We start from the raw sequence: 22569 nt of genomic DNA on the forward strand, positions 1-22569 counted from the left end.
AGGCACCCCGTGACCATTGTTTTTTATTCAGATTTATTTTCCCCTAAACCTCCAGTTCACTTTCTAAGTTTGTTTTTTTGTTTATTTAAGTGATCTCTACACCTGATGTGGGGCTCCAACCCATGACACCGAGATCAAGACACATGCTCTTCCAACGGAGCCAGCCAGGTACCCCTCCAGTTCACTTTAATACCGATATCTCCCTTCTCCATGTGTGTGTCATTCTCTCATAAATTCCCTGGGGGAAATTGGAAAGAGCTGATAAAGTAGATCTCTGATCCAGCTTTTTATGGTGAGCTAAGCTAAAAAAGGTCAAGATGTGTAGCCTTGGCTACTATCTGGGTAGAATATAAAAAAGAATTTTATCAAAACAGTTACATATTCACAGCTGAAGGCAGCATGAGGATGGAAAGAAGTAGGGTTTTGAATGAGACAATTCGAGTTTAGATTCTGGTGCTGCCACTTATTAGCCTTATGTCCTCAGCCTTGCTGGACTCCTACAGTCTGTAAAATGGAATGACTCCCCATGCCACAAAGCTGTCCTAACATCTAAATGAGATGCGTACATGGCCTAAGCACATGAAAGCCTTGATAAACTTGCCTTCTGGACTATGGCAGACACTTCAATTCCTCCACACAACTCCCTCCTTTCTAGTAGCACCCCCATTTCCTTCTGATGGCCATAGCACGTGCTTAAGGAAAGCCTGTCCCTAGCCCGAGCTCCAGGACTATTTTCTGGTTGATCTGAGCCAATCATAGACCAATTTCCCTTGCCATGATTTCGATGTGGGTTCAGGAAGCAATTCTGCACTAGTAAGATGTGAGGTAAGTCTGCTTTGGTTGGAAGTTGAGTTTTAACTTAAAAGGACACAAGGATCATGTTCCTGCCTGTAGATATTGTCATATCTGGATTGATACTCAGAATGGCTACACCCAGGCCTTAACAAGGAGCATGAGCTTAAAGACAAAACCAACACAAAAGGAGAGCAAAGCAGAAAGAGAAAAGGGACTTTACACCACTTCACACTGAGCCACTGAATGAGCCAACCTTGGACTTCATGTAATCGGAGATAATGTCCTTATTGTTGAAGCCTCTTTAAGCCAGGTTTTGTTAATTGCAGTGGACAGCAGCCTCAATGATACATGGACCTCTTGCCTGAGAGTCTTTGGGAGTTCAGGTGCCTGACTTAAAGTCATCAAGTGCTAGCCCACAGTAGGGACCCAATATTAATTTTGTCTAATCTCAAACTTGGGACATACAGGAGTCCTCTCTAGAAAGATACATAAAAAGATACTTTGGGGACTTAAAGACTAGATCAGAAGAAAAACATTCCTGCATTCCTCCTTTGCCACCTTTAAAATGCACGAAAGCCCACCCACTCATGTAGTTAACCATTATTGAGCTCCCAGACTATGCAGAGAGGAAAAGAAAAACTGAAATGGATCTTGAGCTCGGGATGCCTGGGTGGCTCAGTCGGTTAAGTATCTGCCTTTGGCTCAGGTCATGATCCAGGGTCTTGGGATTGAGCCCCACGTGGGGCTCCCTGCTTGGTGGGGAGTCTACCTCTCCCTCTGCCCCTCCCCCCACTCATGCTCTCTCTCGAATAAATAAATAAAATCTTAAAAAAAAAAAAAAGGCTCTTGAGCTCATGGGCGACAAGTGCACAGGAAGATGAGTGATAGAGAGAGGTTCTGATGTCTATCTAGACCATAGTTGATGCATAAAAAGGGAGGCTGTCAGGGTAAGTATGCACCAAACAGAGGCCGATGCATCAGCAAAGGGAGCCAGAGGTACTTGGGCACAAGAGGCAGCCTGGCTTGAGGGGGACTGCTCAGTGCAGTGTGCCCCGAGTGGCGTGTTTAGGGGCAGCAGGCAGTGAGAGAGAAAGCTCTGGTCTGAGAGCAAGGTCCGAGGAGAAAGCAAGCTGTGAGGGACAAGGTCCTGCAGGATGTCACAGGTGGTCTGGAGCAGCGAGGCCATGTGGTGATGGCCCTGGCACCCTGAGCTGGGGTTAGTGCCTGGTGGGAAGAGAGCTGCGCAGATGGGAAACTAAAGGCAAGATGGAGACCCAAAGAGTCTGGCTTAGGAATCAGGAGTCCTGGGTGTCAGTTGCTGCTTTGCCACAGGGACCGTCACTTCTCCTCTTTGGGCCTCAGCTTCCCTGTTAAGTGACAGTGTGGGGCACATGGTCTTTACAGGCCTCTCAGACCCCATTATTCCAGGGTCCTGACTCACAACATACAGGGAACATGGCAGATCTGCCCAGGGCAGAGAGGGCAACGAGGCTCCACCTCGAATGCCCACTCCCACTAGTAGGTTGTGCCTCCCTGGAGGGCCGTGCGGAGAAAAACTGCAAAAACATTCCCAAGTTCCACAAAAACAGAATGCTTGGGAGATTGGTGAGACCCCCCGGGGCTCAAAATACCCAAATAGTAGGAGTGGCAGGGATTTTCCATCCCCTCACTTAACGTCCCGTTTCCTATGATGGTTGCAGAAATGAGCCGACCACTTATGGTATGAGGATATGGAAGATTCGTTTCTCCTGGGGTCCTTACTGCAGGCAGCAGGGCCAGCCTCCCCCCAGTCCTAGGCTCCCCAACCCTTTCCTCACGCAGGCAGATACCCTGGAGCCGGTCTGCCGCTCACTCCCGATCCTCCATGCTTCCTGCTTCTGTCTCTGCTATGTTCATCATCTTCATGTCCTATCTCCCCCCCGGAACTCTGCCCCCTATTCCTGCAGCCAAGACACAACTAATTAATCACGACAGGCTCTCTGAGAAAGGCGAACTTCCTGTAAAAAAATGTGGACAGTAAACAATTCTGACCATTTCTCTACTTTGCCTTTTTATTATTCCTCCCCTGGTGTCCTCCTCTCCGCCCCCAGCCAGGGCTACGGCTCTCAGATGGACGGCCACAGTGCCGCTAACAGACAGGGGGTTATGTCATACACTAGGGCACCAGGTTGCGGTACAGCTGTCAGGAAGAGAAGGCGAATTATATTGCATCTTGGAGCCACCGGCAATGAACTTCTGCATAAAAGACTAGATTTGCCATGTATTATTTACGCCAGCATCAATTTTCCCAGCTGGCTGTATTTACTGTGCAAATTCTTTCCTGTTTATGGGCAAGGCCATGGTTCAGCACCTCTGGCTGTGGAGGCGCCTCTATACTGTGGAGGGGCCCTACAGGGCACCATGCATAATAAACAAGTAGCTGGATTCACTGTGGCCACATCCTCCCTTCCTGTTAAATTATATCCCTGGGACTGCAGCAAGTTCACAGTCTCACCTAGTCGTGGTGATGCATGCAGGTGCATGAAACCAAATCAGCAAGAGAGAAAAAAAAAGGAAGAACTGTTCTTTGGAACCTCACTAGGGGAAACTGAAAAACATCCTTCTGGGGGGAAATCAGGTGGCTCTGGGGCTCAAGGAATTTCCTGTTTATATTTTTAAGAGCATGACATGGATAAAGAAGGGCTTTGCATTTACAAGGTTGCTTCCACCCAGTAACTCAAAGACAAAGCTAGGGGAAAGGGAGCTCCATCTTACAGATGGAAAAACAGAGGCAAAATAAAAAAGAGAGAGAGAAGCAGAGGCTTCCGAGCTCCGTCACTGTGTGAGGATGGAGTGTGGGTAAGATGGTGACACACAGGGTCCTGTCCGGTCACTAGCAGGCCTCTTCAGAGAGGCCGGAGGCCAGGGTGAACTCTGCTCGCAGGGAAACATATATGATAGAAACAAGGAAGAAAACTTGGCACGAGCATGAGTTTCTGGGTCCTTCCACCACCGAATCCTCTCTCGCCTGTAGCTCTGTTTCCACAGAAAGAGAAGCTGAGGAAACAGAGATGTCTCTTGTGTCCAGCCCAAGAGCTTCTACTGCAGTCCCAAGTACCGGGTAGCAGTGACCAGCAGTTGCTAGTGTGCAGAGAGGTGGGGCGCTTGATGCCCCCCCTTCCCAATCAACAGCACAGTCATATCTGATCTCCCTGGGACGCTGGGCTCTGCTCTGGAGGCGCCCAGGTCCCGACGTCTACCATCTCTTGGAAACCTGTTGGCTGGAAGAAGACAGGAGGGAAGGGTAAGTTTTCGAGTTAAGCAACTCAAGCAGGCAGCCTCTTTGGTTGCCGGGTCTCAGCGTCCAAGAATTCCCCTGTGAGACATCTGGGCACACAAACACCCTCAAGGGCCCAGATCCCTGGCTTTCCCCTGTGGCTGGCTCACCAGACGGGGAGATTTGGTCAGATATACCCTGCGCCGACTGCCCGACACTCCTGCTCCTTCGTCAATGTCCAGGAGAATCCGGGTGCTGGGTACAAAGCTCCAGGAGCGTCCAAGGGCAGGTTTGAGCTCCCCACTGTCTCTGTCTCGGGTCATGTGGTTGGTTACCTGAGGCAGAAAGAAGCAAAGACTTCCAGATTGATAATAGTGGCATAGAGGATATCTATTCCTTCTGCTTCATTCTGCAAGTGGGAAAAGTGAGGCCCAACACAGAGAAAGGACTTCCCCAAGGCTCCCTGAGTTATTGACAGCTGGTCTGGAACTAGAACCCCAGGTCCTCACTTGTGCTCAACTCTTTCCACGAAATCACCATGCCTCAGGCTTGACTCCAGCAGAAGGTCATAGCTCATAGGTCTGGGAATAAGCATCTCTGTCTGCACTTTGCTGGAGGGAAGATAGTGGTGGGCCTGCGCCTCCTACACCCCCAACCCAGCAGACAGGCATTCTGAGACCATACCACCCAGCCCTCTGTGGCAGGGAGTACATCTGCGTGTAGGGGGTCGTGGGAGCTTCGAAAGGGAGGTCGTAATCTGGTCAGTCAGTTCTCCGGTGCCCAGGATAGTCATAGGTAGGCAACCTGAGCCTCACAGCATCCCTTGATGAGAGTATCCCCACCGGCCCCCCAACCAGGGGCAGGGGGCTGCAGCTTGTTCATCACTGAGTCCCCACTGCCTAAGCCAGGGCCACAAGCAGGTGATCATGTACAGCCTGAAGTCAGGAGAGGGAGGCCCTGGGACTCAGTTTAAGAACACTGCTGGTGGGTGTACAAATTAGTATAACCTTCCTGGAAATTTGGTGGTATCATATCTACACATTTAAAAATGTATGTATTCCTGGGGCTCCTGGTGGCTCAGTTGGTTAAGCGTCTTGACTTTGGCTCAGGTCGTGATCTCAGGGTCCTGGGATCGAGTCCTACATCGGGCTCCCTGCTCAGCGGGGAGTCTGCTTCTCTCTCTCCCTCTGCCTGCCCCCCACACCCCAGCTCGTGCTCTCTCTCTCTCTGGTTCTCTTTTTCTCTCTCAAATAAATAAATAAAATCTTTAAAAATAAATAAATAAAATAAATTTAAAAAAATGTGTATCCCTGACTCTGTAATTATACTTTTAGGAGTTTGAGGAAGTAATATGAAATGTGCAAAGAAATTTAGGTTATCAGGGTGTTCACTGGAGTTTTACTTAAAGATTTATATATTTTAGAGAGAGAGAGCGCGAGCACGTGAGCAGGGGGGAGGGGTAGAGAGGGAGAATCTCAAGCAGACTCCCTGTTGAGCACGGAACCCAGTGTGGGGCTCGATCTCACAACCCCGAGATCATGACCTGAGCCAAAATCAAGAGTCCAACGCTTAACCGACTGAGCCAACAGGTGCCCCAGAGTTTTACTTAAAATAGAGGAAAACCAGGGGTGCCAGGGTGGCTCAGTCGGTTAAGTGTCTGCCTTCGGCTCAGGTCATGATCCCAGGGTCCTGGGATCGAGCCCCATGTCGGGCTCCCAGCTCAGTGGGGAGCCTGCTTCTCCCTCTCCCTCTGCTGCTCCCCCCCGCTTGTGCTCTTTCTCTCTTGCTCTCTGTGTCAAATAAATAAATAAAATCTTTAAAAAAAAAATTACAGAACACTTACAAAAAAAATTAAAAAGAAAATAAAAGAGGAAAACCGGTAATGACCTACAAGCCCCAAATCAAGAAATAGATCATTATGGGATACCAGGGTTTGGCAAACTACTCCCAACAGGCCAAATGTGGCCCCAAAATTATTTCCGAAAGTCAAGTTTGGCTGGAACATAGCCATGCCCTCTGTTTAGGGACTCTCTGTGGTTGCTCTCACACAATCTAGGCAGAACTGAGTAGCAGTGACAGAAACCATCTGGCCATAAAGCCTCGACCATTTACTCTCTGGCCCTTTACAGAAAAGTTTGCTGATCCCTGTACCACAGGTATTAAATGAAATATGTAACAGCTAAAAATGGCATTTTTAAAGCATCTATTTAAAGACATGGGAAATGGAATGAGATGAGTTGTTTTTTTTTTTAAACACGGTTACAGTTTAGTTGGAAAACTGGTTAAAAATACACACATATATGCAGAGAAAAGAGATTCTATGGAGATATATAAAAATATGAATATGTTTTCTGTGGATGTGGAGATTTACTACAAATTTGACTCCTATATTTAACTATTTTTTACCCTATGAGAAGCATGCAGACTTTAAAAACAGTCCTCCGAAAGCAGAAAAAGTTACTTCGAAAGCAAAAACATCCCTTTCTATGAAGCACCGGAAAAGGCAAAACTATAGGGACAGAAACCAGATCAGTTGTTGTCTGGGGCTTGGGGACCTTTTTGGGGTAACCGAAATATTCTAGATCTTGATTGTGCCTTGTAACAAGAGCGGATACATTATTAACTGTTAGCCAAACTTCCAATGAGGAGAAAGTTACTGTGTGTAATTATTCCTCAATAAACCTGTCTTAAAGTAAAAAGAAAACCAAGACTGTCCCTGACCCCTTGGCTATTTATGTCCGATCCCATCACAGTCCAGGGCTCTAGATGGCCCAGGGAAGTTGGGCTAAGATCCTTTCCAAAAGGGCCATTTTGGGGGTTAAGTTGTCATTTAAGGAATGTAAACAGCTGGAACTAGAACTCAAAATCAGGTCCCGCCTCGGCAAAGCCCAGGGAGCAGAGATAAGACCAGCAGGCTGGTGAAGCCCACGTCCTCACCACCACCGCCATGCCAAGGTCCCGGGCCAGGGTCTTCAGCTCTCGGGCCAGCTGCATCATCAAGGCCAAGCCTGGAGGAGGAGAAGCACAGGGTGAGGGCAGCAAGGCACCTGGGACTGGGCTGATCAGGGAATGCATTCCAGAGCTGGGAGGCAAGATCACGTCCCGGACCTGGGCTCTGCGGCACCTCTTACCTTCCCTCTGCTGACCTCCCAGAAGTGGAGAGACCACCGCAGTGACCGAGTCCACAACCACCACCTTCACCGTCACCGAGGCACTGCTCACCTGGGGAGAAGCAGAGGCCATAAACCAGTTGGCCTCTAGGGGGCGTCCAATATAGGGCAAGCTTGCTCCTCTATCAGAAACCGGTAAGTGGGCGCCCGAGTGGCTCAGTCAGTTAAGCATCTGCCTTCGGCTTAGGTCAGGATCCCAGGGGCCGGAGATCGAGCCACGATGGGCTCTCTGCTCAGCGGGGAGCCTGCTTCTCCCTCTCCCTCTGCCTGTGCTCTGCCTACTTGTGCTCTCTGTCAAAATGAATAAGTTAAAAAAAAAAAATCTTAAAAAAAAAACTGATATGAAATAAGTTCTCCAGGGGCACCTGGGTGGCTCAGTCGTTAAGCAGCTGCCTTCAGCTCAGGTCATGATCCCAGCATCCTGGGATCGAGCCCCGCATCGGGCTCCCTGCTCGGCGGGAAGCCTGCTTCTCCCTCTCCCACTCCCCCTGCTTGTGTTCCCTCTCTCGCTGTCTCTCTGTTGAAAAATAAGTAAAATCTTTAAAAAAAAAATAAAAAAGAAATAAAAAGAAATAAGTTCTCCAACCCCAAATACAGCTGTGCAGGCATCATGGAATTTCAGTAAGATCTTTTTTCCCCATCTCCATTTGTAGGTATAGTCAATTTTACTGAAGACTTGGGTGGATAGAAGGGGTTTAAATCACAGGACATCACAGATACACCAAAATAATTAAATTTGAGAAATCCCTATTCTAAGTTCCGTGGCCCCAGTCAAGAATTTTCTTTCTTTTCTTTGTTTAACTTATTTATAATCTCTACACCCAACTTGGGGTTTGAACTCACAACCTCGAGATCAAGAGTCACATGCTACACCCACAGAGCCAGCCAGGCCCCCAGTCCTGAATTTTTTTTAGGATTTTTTTCCCTAAAGTTTATTTATGTATGTATGTACGTATGTATGTATGTATGTATGTGTGAAAGAGAGAGAGCGCGCGCACATGCGTAGGGGAAGGAGAAAAAGAGAGGGAGAAGGACAAGCAGACTATCCCAGGCCCTATCCCAGGACCCTGAGATCACAACCTGAGCCGAAATGAAGAGTTAGAGGTGTTCAACTGACTGAGCCACCCAGGTGCCCCGAGACTTTTTTTAAAGTAGGCACACGGGCTTGAACTCAGGACCCTGAGATCAAGACCTGAACTGAGATCAAGAGTGGGATGCTTGGGGTGCTTGTGTAGCTCAGCTGGTTAAGCAGCCGGCTCTTGATTTCAGCTCAGGTCATGATCTCGGGGTCCTGGGATCTAGCCCCATATTGGACTCCCCACTCAGCAGAGATGCTCCAGGATTCTCTCTCTCCCCCCGCTTCTGCCCCTCCCCCCACTCATTCGCTCACACGCACTCTCTCCCTCAAATAAATAAATCTTCAAAAAAAAAAAAAGAGTGGGATGCTTAACTGACTGAGCCACCCAGGCACCCCCAGTCCTGAATTTTCTTAGCAGCCATCTTTCTTATGGCCAGCCTTCCCCACCACCATCTTGCCAGGCTCTTCTCCCTCTTCTGCTTACTTCCCAAATTCCTAACTCCCTGTGCTGAAGGGGTTAGCCTTCTCTTTACTTCAGTCTCCTTCTAGATCATGCCTCTAGGGCCTCATCTTCCACATCTAAAGCAGTTCCAAATACAGACTATATAGACAGCCATGTTAAAACCATCATCTTTTATCTCCACACATGCATTAGCATCATCCTAGTTTCTTGGACCTAACCTCCCTTACTCTTTATGTCCAAGTCATTTGCTGATTCTGTTTCCAAAACGTTCTTTCTCACTTCATGCGAGCCAAATCTTGGATTTTCAGCATAATCTGGTTTGTCTTTTGCATGTCTTCCTTCATTGTCCAGTTACTGACTCTCATGTCATCCACTCATCTAAGACAGGATGGCAGAAAAGAAGAGAAGCTAAAACTGAAACCAGCTTAGCTCTTCCTCACTCTGGGAGAGCAGGTTAAAATCTCTGGCTAAAATGCAGACAGCCAGCCTTTCACTGCTAGTAACTATGGAGCCATCAGGTCATCTGTGGCAGACAGACCTGAAAGTGGCCCCTTGACCTCCACCTCCAGGTATTCAAGCCTTGTGTAATCCCTTCCCCCAACCGTGGGCGAGTCCTGTGGCTGGCTTCTGACTAATACAGTGTCAAAGGTGCTGGAATGTCACTTTCTTGATGAAGCTATGCTATATGGCAGAGGTGATGGGACGTCACTCCCAAGATTACATTATGTTACATGAAACTGCATGTTGCATTTTGCTCTCACTTTTTTTTTTTAAAGATTTTATTTATTTATTTGAGAGAGAGAATGAGAGAGAGAGCACATGAGAGGGGGGAGGGTCAGAGGGAGAAGCAGACCCCCTGCTGAGCAAGGAGCCCGATATGGGACTCGATCCAGGGACTCCAGGATCATGACCTGAGCCGAAGGCAGTTGCTTAACCAACTGAGCCACCCAGGCGCCCTCACTTTTTTTTTTTTTTAATTTAACTTATCTGAGAGAGAAAGAGCGAGAACACGAGTGAGGGGAGGAGCACAGGGAGAGAGAGAGAGGGAGAAGCAGACTCTCCTCCGAGCACAGAGCCCAATGAGGGGCTTAATCCCAGGACCCTGAGATCGTGATCTGAGCCAAAGTCAGAGGCTTAACCGACTGGGCCAGCCAGGCGCCCCTTGCTCTCATCCTTGTGCTGTTTTGATGAAGCAAGTGGTCGTGCTGTGAACTGCCTATGGAAAGGGCCACAGGGCAGAGAACAGTGGGAGCATGGACAACTGCCAGCAAGACACTGAACCCACTAGGAAATGAGTTCTGGTGACAACTTGAGTGAACTTGTATGCAGATTCTTCCCCAGTTGAGCCTCTAGATAAGAACACAGTCCAGCTGCCATCTTGATTACAGACTACTGAGATCCTAACAGAAGCCCCAGCTAAGCCGTGCCCAGACTCCTGACCCACGGAAACTGTGAGGTAGTAAACGTGTTGTTTTAAGTCATTACGTTTGTGGTAACTTGTTATGCCATAATAGAATATACTATCATAATGGTCTTCCAGTAAAAAAACACATCATTTGACCTGGGAGTTCAGAGATTTAGTTCTTATCCTAATTATGTAGTGACTTTGAGCAACTTACTGAACTTCTCTGGTCCTCACTCTCCTCATCTCTAGAAATGAGAGGGCTGGATTAGATCGGGGCTACTTGATTTCATGTCTCAACACACATGGGTCATAACGAGCTACAGCTCCTATGGCAAGTATCTGTTCAACTATTAAGTGTTCTAAAGTTTGTAGAAATCATTTATTTTACATACAATCTTGGGCATGCCCATAGGAACATGTTATACTTTGGGGTCTGAGGAAGTTTAACGAGAGTTGAGCTATTCTAAGATGTCTTTCTAAATCTAATAGCCTGTAAATCAGTGCACCAAATCCTGTCTAAGCACCCAGCAGGTAAAATGGGATACCAACCCAAATGCCACTCTAAACCCCTCTTCCTTGTTAACAGGATTCTGGATGTGTTCAGGTAGTGGGCAGAAATCTAACGTCATGGAAGGTGGGCCCAACCCCTAGTCTAAGATACACATAAAACTCCATTTTGGCCAACTAGATGTAAGGCGAAGTCTACTAGTGGGTTTTGGAGAAAGATTTTTCTTTCCTGATTAAAGGGAAGAAATGCAGAAAAGGGGCCATCTATTACTGCCCTGAATACGCGTTTTGATGTGCGAGGATGTGATGCTTAGAGCTATAGCAGCCACTTTGCAATCATGAGGGGGAAGAGCAAGAGAATCAGACACACCAACTAGAGCCCTGATACCATGGACCTGCCAACCTCCAGACTCATGAGAAATAATTAAATGCTCTCAAGGTTCAAGTGCCTGTCACACAGACTCTATTACTTGTAGCTGCAAGTAAACCTCGATGATCCAGGGGGGATGAATGCAGAAATGAATACAACATGATTCTTGCACTCAAGGGTCTTACTGTTTAGTGGGGAAGATGGGCAGGTAAACAATAAGGAACTCAGGAAGGAATTAAGCACGCAGGAATCCCATTCCATCCTGTGGCAGGCACAGATGGCACATCTGCATTTCCAAACAGTCTGTGCTAGGACACCTGCCCACATGCAGACAGCCCCAGCAAGCTGGGTGAAGCAGGGAGGGGCAGAACAACAGGCTCACCTGCTGGGACATAGCACCTCGGAAGTCCTGTAGCACGTCCAACATCTGGAAGATGTCAAACGCACGTACCACCTGGATCCTCTGGAGAGCTCCTGCCTAAAGGGTTAGGAAGGGGAAGGAGGGGCTTTGGATAAGAGGGAGCAGGGGCTCAAGCAAGATAAAGAGGGATTTTAAAGCTGAGCAGAAATAGACCCCTAGTCATAAGGACTCTGGTCCAAGATGGCAAATGGGCTTTTTCTCCTGGGCCAGTTCTCACAGTGGTGGCTGCCTGGGTGCCAAGCTGCAAAGCCAAGTCACGGCTCAGCGGGAAAGTATGGCAGGTCCGATTAGGAACGTCTGCCATGGCAAGTAATGGGAAGGAAACACAGATGCTGCGTGCCTGCCAGCCCTGAGTTAGGGTGTACAAGGAGCTGGGTCACCTGGGAGATCAGTGGGGGTAGCATCCAAGCTGGGATAATGTCATAACAGGAAGAACTGAAGAACACAGGAGAATTAATAGAACAGCACGTTTCAAAGCCAGAAATGACTGTTCATCCAAATGGTCAAAATTCTTGCAATATAAGGGATAATGGGGTCTTTCTGTGTCAGAACCTCAAAGGAACTCAAGCCTCCTGCCCCTTACCTGCTCCTCCTCTTCTGGGGTTCTGGCCTGAAGGAGCTGGAGGATGCGGGAGGCTGTCAGTCCTCCGCTGGAATCAATGTATACAACGTTCTGCTGCAGGTCATAGGCCACATTTGCAGCCACACAAAGACATACCTGAGGAGACAAGGCATTGGGAGAACTTGAGCTCCCAAAGAGGGCCCAGAATGGGAGCCCCCACCAAATCCTGTCCAGATCCCAGTGACATGAATGGGCCATATTCAAGCCCCACTTCTCACCACCCATCTCCCTGAATCACAAGTATGTTGGCAGAAGCTCCCCAGGGATCCAGAGCTATGCACCCACCTTCCCACTTCCTCCCCACCCACCACTCGTCACGTCCTCCTGGCTGCCAGCCGCCCATGTACCTGGGTTTTGCCACTACCTGGGCCTCCTACAATCTCAGTCACTTCTCCAGTGTAGAGACCAGCATCAAGCAGTTTGTCCAAGCTGATGAAAGAAGAGGAAGGAAGAGAATCAACCCAGCAGACTGGTGGGAACAGAGGGGAGTAGGAACTAAGAAGAAAAGCAAGACATTCCTTCCCAGCACTGCTTCTGTCCAGAGATGGTCTGAACATCTCTAGGGAAAGAGGGCACGGCTACAAGCTCCTCCTTGGGCCCCTCCTCGTCTGTTCACTCCCAGCCTGAAGATCACTCTGCTCTCCACAGAGGTCTCTGCACCCCAGCAAAGAGTCCTCCTTCCATTCTCAACCTTAATCCCCTATGGGTTTCCTTGGTAGCATTTCCCATAATTTGTCATTATTTATTTATTTATTTAAGATTTTAATTTATTTGAGAGAGATAGCGAGAGAGAGCAAGAGTGGGGGGCGGGGAGAGGGAGAAGCAGGCTTCCCAATGAGCAGGGAGCGCAATATGTGGGGCTCGATCCCAGGACCCAGGGATCATGACCCAAGCCAAAGGCAGACACTTAACTTACTGAGCCACCCAGGCACGCCCATCATTTTTTAAACTTTGAAATAATTATAGATTCATAGGAAATTGCAAAAAAAAAAAAAAAAGATTATACAGGACGGTCCCGTGTACCCTTCCCCTCACTTCCCCTAATGGTGGCCTCTCGTACTGTATGACATCGCAAGCCAACCGCGGTGCAGTCTACAGAGCTTATCCAGATTTCCCCGGCGTTCCGTGTGTGTGTATAGTTCTATGCAAACTTATCACCCGTGTAGGTTTATGCAACCACCAAAAGCAAGATACAGAATATTTCCATCACTATAAGTCTCCCTTGCGTCACCCTGTTATAGCCACACCCCTCCATCCCACCCCGAATCCCTGGCAACCACCAACTGTTCTCCATCTCTGCTATGATGTTATTTCAAAAATGTTACATACAAGGAATCACACTGTACGTAGCCGTTGTGGCTGGCTTCTTTCACTCAGCATCATTCCCTTGAGATCTGTCCAAGTTGTTGTAGCTGTTGCTTTTTATTGCTGAGAAGTAGCCCATGGTATGGATGCACCAAGTTTGTTTAACCATTCACCCACTGAAGTCTGTTTCCAGGTTGGGGCAATTGTGAATCAAATGGCTATGATCATCTGTGTACAGGTTTTTGTGTAAACCTGTTTTTCTTTCTCTGGAATAAATGCCTAAGAATACAACTGCCAGGGGACGCCTGGCTGGCTCAGTCAGTGGAGCATGGGACTTTCTATCTCAGGGTTGGAAGTTCGAGCCCCGCGCTGGGTGTAGAGATTACTTAAAAATATTAGGGACGCCTGGGTGGCTCAGTCATTAAGTGTCTGCCTTCGGCTCAGGTCATGATCCCAGGGTCCTGGGACCAAGCCCCACATGCATGGAGCCCTGCATCGGGCTCCCTGCTCTGCGGGAAGCCCACTTCTCCCTCTCCCACTCCCCCTGCTTGTGTTCCCTCTCTCGCTGTCAAATAAATAAATAAAATCTTTCCAAAAAAATAAATTAATTAAATTAAATTAAAAAAAAATAAAATATTAAAGGGGTGCCTGGGTGGCTCAGTCAGTTAAGTGTCCAACTCTTGATTTTGGCTCAGGTCATGATCTCAGGGTTGTGAGATTGAGCCCGGCATGGGGCTCCATGCTGGGTATGGAGCCTACTTAAGATTCTCTCTCCCTCTGCCCCTCTACCCCATCTCTTAAAAAAAAAAAAAAAGAACACAACTGTTGTATGGTAAGCACATGTCAATTTTTGTTTCTTTTTAAAAATTTAAATTCAATTAACATATAATGTAATATTTGTCTCAGGGATACAGGTCTGTGATTCATCAGTTGCATATAACACCCAGTGCTCATTACAACATATATTCTCCCCAATGTCCATCACCCAGCCACCCCATCCCCCACCCCCTCCCCTCCGGCAACCCTCAGTTTGTTTCCTATGATTAAGAGTCTCTTATGGTTTGTCTCCCTCTCTGGTTTCTTCTTGTTTCATTTTTTCCTCCCTTCCCCTATGCTCCTCTGCCTTGTTTCTTAAATTCCTCATATCAGTGAGATCATATGATACTTGTCTTTCTCTGATTGATTTATTTCGCTTAGCATCATACCCTCTAGTTCCAGCCACGTCATTGCAAATGGCAAGATTCCATTTTTTTTTTGATGGCTGCAGCACATGTTAATTTTATAAGAAACAATAAACTACTTTCCCGAGTGGCTATGCCATGTTACTATCCCACTAGCAATGTATGAGTAATCCAGTTTCTCAACATCCTTACCAGCATTTGGTCTTGTCACCATTTTTTGGTATGGCCATTCTGGTAGGTATGTAGTGATATATCTCATTGTGGGTTGTTTTTTTTTTTTAAGATTTTATTTAAAGGGGAGGGAGAGGGGCAAACAGACATGGGGCTCGATCCCACAACCCTGAGATCATGACCTGAGCTGAAATCAAGAGGCAGAAGCTCAACAGACTGAGCCACCCAGGTGCCCCTCATTGTGGTTTTAATTTGCATTTCCTTAAGAACTAATGATGTTTGACATTTTTGCGTGTGATTACTTGACATCTGTATGTTCTCCTTGGTAAAATATCTGTTCATGTCTATTGTCCATTTACTAACTGGATTGTTTCACTGTTAGAGGAGTTTTAAGAATTTTTTGGGGGGCGGGGGCGCCTAGGTGGCTCAGTCGTTAAGCATCTGCCTTAGGCTCAGGTCATGATCCCAGGGTCCTGGGATCGAGCCCCGCATCAGGCTCCCTGCTCAGCGAGAAGCCTGCTTCTCCCTCTCCCACTCCCCCTGCTTGTGTTCCCTCTCTCGCTGTGTCTCTCTCTGTCAAATAAATAAATAAAATCTTTTATTTAAAGAAAAAGAATTTTTTTTTTTAAAGATTTTATTTATTTCAGAGAGACAGCATGAGTGGGGGGAGGAGCAGAGAGAGAGGAACAAGCCGACTCCCCTCTGAGCAGGGAGCCTGACCCAGGGCTTGATCCCGGAACCCTGAGATCACAACCGGAGCCGAAGTCAGAAGCTTCACTGACTGAGCCACCCAAGCGCCTCTTAAGAATTCTTTATATATTCTAGATGCAAGTCCTTTGTTGAATATGAGGCTTGCAAATATTTTCCCCACTCTACAGCTTGTCTTTTTCTCTTCTGCAGAGCAAAAGTTTTAATTCTGAATTCATTATTTTATTTTTTTGATTAAAAATTTTATCTTTCTTTTATTGATCACACTTTTGGTGTCAAGTCTAAGAACCCTTTGCCTAGCCCTAGTTCTCAAAGATTTTCTCCTCCGTTTTGTTCTAAAAGCTTGACAGTGTTAGGGTGCCTGCCTGGATCAGCCGGAAGAGCATGGAAGTCGATCTCAAGGTTGTGAGTTTGAGCCCCACATTAGGTGTAGAGATTACTTAAAATCTTTAAAAATAATCCAGGGGCGCCTGGGTGGCTCAGTTGGTTGGGTGTCTGCCTTCGGCTAGGGTCATGATCCCAAGGTCCTGGGATCGAGCCCCGCATTGGGCTCCCTGCTTGGCGGGAAGCCTGCTTCTCCCTCTCCCACTCCCCCTGCTTGTGTTCCCTCTCTCGCTGTCTCTCTGTCAAATAAATAAATAAAATCTTAAAAAAAAAAGTTTTAGCAATTCAAAGTCATTGGCTTGTCCATGTAATTATTAGAATAAGCTTTATTTTTACAAAAAAAAAATATGCTGGGATTTTGGTAGGAACTGAATTAAGTTTATAGGGCAATTTAGGGAGAATTGACATCTTTACTATGCTGAGTCTCCCAATCCATGAATACAGCGTGTCTCTCCATTTATTTGGGTCCTCTTGATTTCTTTCATCAGCAAGTTTTAATTTTCAGCATACAACTCCTATACCTGCTCTGTTAGATGTAGACGTAAGTATTTCATTTTCTTTGGAGCAACTGTAAATGGTATTACGTCTTAATTTCCATTTCCACATGTTCATTTTGAGTATATAGAAACGCAATTGATTTTTATGTGCTAATCTTGTATCCTGCGGCCTTGCTGAATTCACTTAGTTCTGGGAGTTGGTGATTATTTTCTATGTGCTTGTTTTTGTCTCTCATCCCCATTTGGCCCAGAGCACCCAGGGGCAAGGACACTGGCACAGTGCTGGAAACAGAGGAGACACACAATAAATGTTGCCAGAAAAACAAGTGGTAGAACAGTAGTATTTAGTTACTACATTGTCAACACTCTGGCTGTGGAAGCCTTCAGGTAAACTCAAGATATAGCCAATTCCTGATCCATGTTCTGTCCTTGAACCATGAAACAGGTCACTAACCACACTGCACTCCCTGCCCAACCTGTGGCCTGAACCACAGCCCATACCAATGACTCTGTGTCCTGACCTCACGCATCCTTTTCCAGCTCTGCAAACACCTTCACGGGGCCCAGTATTCTGAAATGGTTCACAAAATGGTCTCTCCCATGACCCTTCTGTGTGTGCCAAGCAGCACCTTAGAAAAAACCCCATTGATTCCAATTCCAAGGACCCCATGATTATAAGCACAGGGCCCTGCCAGTCAAAACGCTCTGGTCACCACTCCAGCCCTGTGGCTTCTCCCATTGGGATCAGACAATAGCTCCATCACGGCAGTGGTTCTCCTGGTGTGGTCCCCAGACCAGCAGCAGCATCACTGGGAAGTGGTGTGAAATGAACTCTCTCAGGCCCCAGCCCGCACCCGCTGCATCAGAAACTGGAGAATGGATCTGAGTTTCAACAAGGCCTCTAGGCGATCTGGATGCATGCTCACGTTTGAAAACCACTAGGCTAGACTAGTGATTCTCAATCCTGCCTGCATATTAAAATCACCAGAGTTTTGAAAAAGAGGCCTGTATTAGCAGTTCCCAAACTTGTCTGCACATCGGAGTCACCTGGGAAGTTCAAACACTACTGATCCCTGTGTCCCATCCCCAGAGAATGTGATTTTTTTTTTTTAACTTTTTTTTTTTTTTTTTTTTTTATTTGTGAGAGAGAGAATGAGAGACAGAGAGCATGAGAGGGAGGAGGGTCAGAGGGAGAAGCAGACTCCCTGCCGAGCAGGGAGCCCGATGCGGGACTCGATCCAGGGACTCCAGGATCATGACCTGAGCCGAAGGCAGTCGCTTAACCAACTGAGCCACCCAGGCGCCCCAGAGAATGTGATTTAATTGGTCTGCAGGAGGCGTGACTTTCGGGAATGTTTAAAGATTCCCCAAGTGATTCTTTTTTTTTTTTAAGATTTCATTTTTTTTTTTTTTAAAGATTTTATTTATTTATTTGACAGCGAGAGACACAGCGAGAGAGGGAACACAAGCAGGGGGAGCGGGAGAGGGAGAAGCAGGCTTCCCGCGGAGCAGGGAGCCCGATGCGGGGCTCGATCCCAGGACCCTGGGATCATGACCTGAGCCGAAGGCAGATGCTTAACGACGGAGCCACCCAGGCGCCCCAGGAGATTTCATTTATTTATTGGGGGGGAGGGGCAGACTTCCCGCTGAGGAGGGAGCCTGACTCAGGACTCAATCCCAGGACCTCAGGATCATGACCTGAGCTGAAGGCAGACACTTAACTGACTGAGTCACCCAGGCGCCCCTAAGATTTTATTTTTAAGTAATCTCTACACCCAGCGTGGGGCTTAAACTCACAGCCACAAGATCAAGAGTCACACACTCCACCAACTGAGCCAGGCAGACAGCCCTCCCCAAGTGATTCTACTGTGCGGACAAGTTTGGGACCCACCGGCCTAGAGCAATAAAGTCAGAATTTCTAAAGGTAGGACCCAGGCATAAATATTTCTTAACCTTCCAGATGATTCTAATGTGTAGCCTGGCCTAACCCACTGGTGTTGACGCTCCAGACCAGAATCGACCTCATTCTTGGCTGTGAGGACATTGTAGAAGGAATTCCCAAATCTGCCTCTCAACCGACTTCTCACCTGTATTCCTATTTCACCTCTCCTACCGCCCAGAGGACCCTCCTCCCACTCACCTCTAACTCAGTGGAGAGAGACCTCCCCCCGCCTGCCTTGTGCAGCAAAACCACATCTGGGCCTTACCACCTGTTCTGAATACAACTGATTTCTGGGACTTATCCTCCACCTTTCCCTTGGAATTAGCTTTTTTTTTTTTTTTTCCGGCCATTCATTCCAACATGGCCTACATACCTCACATTTCCTGATGGCCTTACTCTAAAATGAGGGAGATACAGGAGTGCCTGGCTCAGTCGGTTAAGGGTCTGCCTTCGGCTCAGGTCATGGTCCCAGGGTCCTGGGATCGAGCCCCGCATTGGGCTCCCTGCTCCGCAGGAAGCCTGCTTCTCCCTCTCCCACCCCCCCTGCTTGTGTTCCCTCTCTCACTTTGTCTCTCTCTGTCAAATAAATAAATAAAATCTTAAAAAAATAAAAATAAAAAAATAAAGTAAAATCTTAAAAAAAAAGCATTTACTTTGGGTGAACGAAGCATTTCCCAATTGTCTGACTACTCTCTACCTCCCTTTTAAAAGTTACATCCGTCCAGTGTCCACAGAACACTGTGAGCAGGACTAGAAACCTAGCGCCTGATCTGACTCTTCACACCTACATCCCACCAGGAAGCAAGGCCTGTCGTACCTCCTTTCAACACGTCTCTGCTGTCACCTGCCCTGGATTGGACTCACGCACCCCACCACCGCTGTCTCTCTCGGCCTCTCTCCTGCAAGCCTCCCCAGTCCTGTCCACCCCGCACACCTCTGCCCTGTGCCGACAGCTCCCTTTTGCATTACGGTCTCCCACTGCGAGGGAGGCACCAGGGCTGGGGAGTCAGAGTGAGGAGCATGATGGATGTGACCCCAAGCTCCTGGTGTTCCTACTTACTAGCTGAGCGAACTTAAGCGAGCCACTTAAACTAAGCCCCAGTTTCCTCGTCTCTCCAATGGTTGAGTTTAACTGTAACGCACTCATTGGTGGTGGTGGAGAAAAAATGAAATCATGTGCAAGACTGGTGCCGGGCTCTCCGCAGGCACTCATAGAAGGCTTGCCCCCTCCACAGGGCTTTCTGGAACCACTCTGATCTCCCTTGCAACAACCCACTGCGGCCACAATCCTGTCCATTTATCACTAGACTGCTCCCTAAGCACTTCCTCTGCCTATGTTGGTTTCATAAGCAGCTGAAGCCCCAGGGCTGGTTCGGGTTAATCAGTCCCTCCTTCTGCTGCCTCCACACATGCTTCCACTTTTCTCCCACTGACCAGCTCTTCTATCTACCCACTAGGCCCCACACTCATAAAGCATAGGAGCCGTGCCAGACTCGTACACCCATCATCTGCACATACCTGGCACGTGGTAGGCATAGAGTGGGTGCTTGATGGCCAACAGCCGCGGACCCCCACCCGGGAGGAGCAAGCCCCATGCTGTGCGAACCTTGCTAAGAGAACGTGTCAGGGAAACAGCAATGGCCAAACCAATCCAGAGACCTTGCTGGTGGTATGGGGAACACACCCGGTTCTGATCAAGTATCCCAGGGCTGCTCCCCCCACTCCTCATCCCTCCCTCCTCTTGGGCTAAACTCAAGTTTGGTTAGTAATCACTAACGCGCAGGGTCACTGAAGAGATTACATAACTTAATGTCAGTGGCCGGGACCCAGGGGGCACTCGGTGAGTGTCAGTCCTACCACGTTCTCTCGCCCTGTCCTGAGGTAGAGTGGGAAGCAGGGCCAGAGCAGAGTTGTTCTCATCTAATAATAATGAAATACTGACATTTCCTGCTTTTCCACCAGAAGCAATTTTGCCCCCCTTGGGGTCATCTGGCAACATCTCTCCAGACATTTTTGATTGTCACAACATGGGGAGAATGGAGGTACAACTGGTATCTAGTGAACACAGGCCAGGGATGCTGCCAAAAACCCTATAACGCACAGGACAGAGCGCCCCCCCCCCAAAATTACAAATCCCAAAATGTTCAAAGTGTGAAGTCGAGAAACCCTGTTATAGGGTGAGAGAACTCAGAAGTCCTGACCATCTGTCCATGTTGCCCCCATCACTACTTGAAAAACCCCGTTCTCTCTAGATTCAGGCGTAAGAGGCCTGAGAGCCAGTCCTGGAGCCAGTCCTGTCCTCTAGCCTGTCACCGTCCTCCCCAAGCACACATACAAACCTTCCGATGCCAGTGGACAGGATGGCAGTGGAAGTCTTTAGTTCCTCGTACAGATCAGCGCCATTGCAGGGGAAAGCTGAGAACTGGGCCAGCAGCACCCTTCTCAGGGCAACTAGGGCCTGCGGAAGGGGCAGGGGCAACTCAGGGTGGGGCCGGGGATGCTTCAACCCAAAGCAGCCCAGAGTACTCAGCAATATACGGCCAGAGGAGGGGGCATCCCAGGGTCTCATACGTTCCCCCCACCCTACTTATCAACCTCTGGGAACCCTCTGCTCCTTTGGCTCAGAGGTGAGCATGTAGACTCACCCAGGTTTGGAGCGTGGAGATGGGCGGCTCACCTTGTAAGACAAGCCACATTTCTGGGCCACGTCCTCCAGGTCTGCGGAAACCAGGTCCACCACTGAAAACAAAACCCACGTGGTTGATTAGTAGGAAGGGAGGCCCGGGCTTTCCACGCTTGGCTCCTCCTCTACCTAAAGCGGGGTGACGCTTCTACCTCGGGGCAGGCAGTCTCAGGGGGCCAGGTAAAAGCACAGAGCCGCAAGGCCTGGCGAGGCGCCATGGCGCCCGGCACCCGGTAGGGGTTCTGCCCTCCCCGCGGGGCTCGGCGGGCCCCACTCCCGCCTTCCCGAGCCTCTACAGCGCGGAGGGGACGGCCCCTCCGGGGTCCGCCGGCGCGGGGGGCGCCGAGTCCGCGCTGTGCCCAGCTGGGTGGCGCGCACGCGGTCACCTGTCTTGATCCCGCGGCTCCTCAGTTGCCCGACCATGTCGTGGGTGAGGCCCGGGCACAGCCCGGCCCTGAGCACGCCCATGTTCCCTGGGAGCCGCGGGGGCGCCGGCCTCGGGACTGCTCATCCCGCGGGCATCCGCCAGGCTCTCGGCTCACGCCCGGCGGCGCCCCTTTCCGGAGGGGACGCAGGCGGCGGCGCGGAGAGCGTGGCCCCGCCGGGTCCCTGCGCCGCTGCCCAGCCGCTCGCGCCTCGCCGCGCTTCCGCCTTCCCGGCGCCAGGGACGGGCCTGCAGCGCCATCTGCTGGCCGCGCGGCGACAGGGAGGTTGGGGCGGGGCCGCGCGCGGGCCGGAGCCACGCCACGCCCCCGCGCCCTTCCGGGCGGGCGCCCCCAGCGCTCGGCTCCCGGCCCACCACGGCCGGCACGCGGCGCGCGCACCCGCCTCCACCCGCCTCCCCGGGCGCGCGCGGAGACCGTGCTGCGCCCGCTTCTGTTCTAGACGCTGGGCGGCGGAGTTCGACCAGACGGAGCGTCGGTGAGCTCAGGCGCCTACCCGTTAGTGACGAGGATAGCGAAGAGGAATCAAAGATACCGGGTAATTACAGTTTGGATGGCAGGTGTTAAGAAGCAGCAGAGCGCAGAGAGGGCATCTGCGTCTCTATTTTTGAAGGAAAAAAAAACATTATTTTTTTTGATGAATAGCGACAACAAAGCCCTGCTGATGTGGAACATAAAAAATATGATTTGGCATTTTTAGATGTCCCTTTGCTTTGCCTCGTCCTCTGGAAGACATAGCACAACTTTACAGGGATACCTCCTCACAATCTAGTGAGACCGGTGCTGGTTTTGTCCCCATTTCACAGAGGCGAAAACTGAGGCTTGGCCAGGTGAAGTCACTTGCCAGAGGTTACACAACCTGTAGGTGCAGAGCCGGACAAATCCACATCTGAGTGCAAAGCCAGTGCTGTTTCAATAGCCTCTCTTCCTCCTGTCCAAGTTGTGTGTAGGTTTTCCTCTGGTAAGGTGGTTTCCTTGTGAACAGAAAAATGTCTGGCCCATATTTGTATTCCTCTGTGGCACCCACCATTGTCACTCAACACATGAAGACACTTGTGGTGAGGATGTGGCACATTTAGAGTTCTAGCCGTAAAACCTGGCTGTATGTGGGCTGTGAGCCCCATGAGCCATCTGGACTTTCCCTGTGCCTACCGACATAGTGGGGATT

General features: G+C 49.2%; 1 protein-coding gene across 4 annotated transcripts; it reads right to left on the reverse strand.

Moving 5' to 3' along the window:
* Positions 1-1612: 1612 nt before the first annotated feature.
* Positions 1613-21611, reverse strand: RAD51D (RAD51 paralog D). 4 transcript variants are annotated; one of them, XM_035026574.1, is made up of 10 exons: positions 21345-21611; positions 20921-21014; positions 20615-20733; positions 12435-12516; positions 12049-12183; positions 11427-11522; positions 7183-7273; positions 6989-7059; positions 4249-4386; positions 1613-4055 (listed from the first exon to the last, which is right to left on the reverse strand). In XM_035026574.1, the coding sequence occupies exons 1-10, from the start codon at positions 21467-21469 to the stop codon at positions 3972-3974; spliced, it is 1035 nt and encodes a 344-aa protein (XP_034882465.1). In that variant the 5' UTR covers positions 21470-21611; the 3' UTR covers positions 1613-3971. The 4 variants fall into 4 exon arrangements, with proteins under 4 accessions (XP_034882465.1, XP_034882464.1, XP_034882466.1 ...); XM_035026573.1 differs by having other exon boundaries at positions 4222-4386; positions 21345-21610; XM_035026575.1 differs by having other exon boundaries at positions 4222-4386; positions 20953-21014; positions 21345-21601.
* Positions 21612-22569: the final 958 nt, after the last annotated feature.

This window comes from Mirounga leonina, unplaced genomic scaffold (assembly GCF_011800145.1).
Source record: "Mirounga leonina isolate KUSES-001 unplaced genomic scaffold, KU_Mleo_1.0 Mir_200, whole genome shotgun sequence".
NCBI classification, from domain to species: domain Eukaryota; kingdom Metazoa; phylum Chordata; class Mammalia; order Carnivora; family Phocidae; genus Mirounga; species Mirounga leonina.

Bases quoted from the DNA above. Each gene is read 5' to 3' on its own strand.
- RAD51D (XM_035026573.1), bottom strand. From the start codon at position 21,469: ATGAGCAGTCCCGAGGCCGGCGCCCCCGCGGCTCCCAGGGAACATGGG. The intron at 7,274-11,426 runs GTGAGCCTGTTG...GCTTCTCCCCAG, and splicing joins GAGGTGCTATGTCCCAGCAG to GTGAGCAGTGCCTCGGTGAC. The intron at 4,056-4,221 runs GTGAGCCAGCCA...GTCTTCTTCCAG, and splicing joins TGACCAAATCTCCCCGTCTG to CCAACAGGTTTCCAAGAGAT.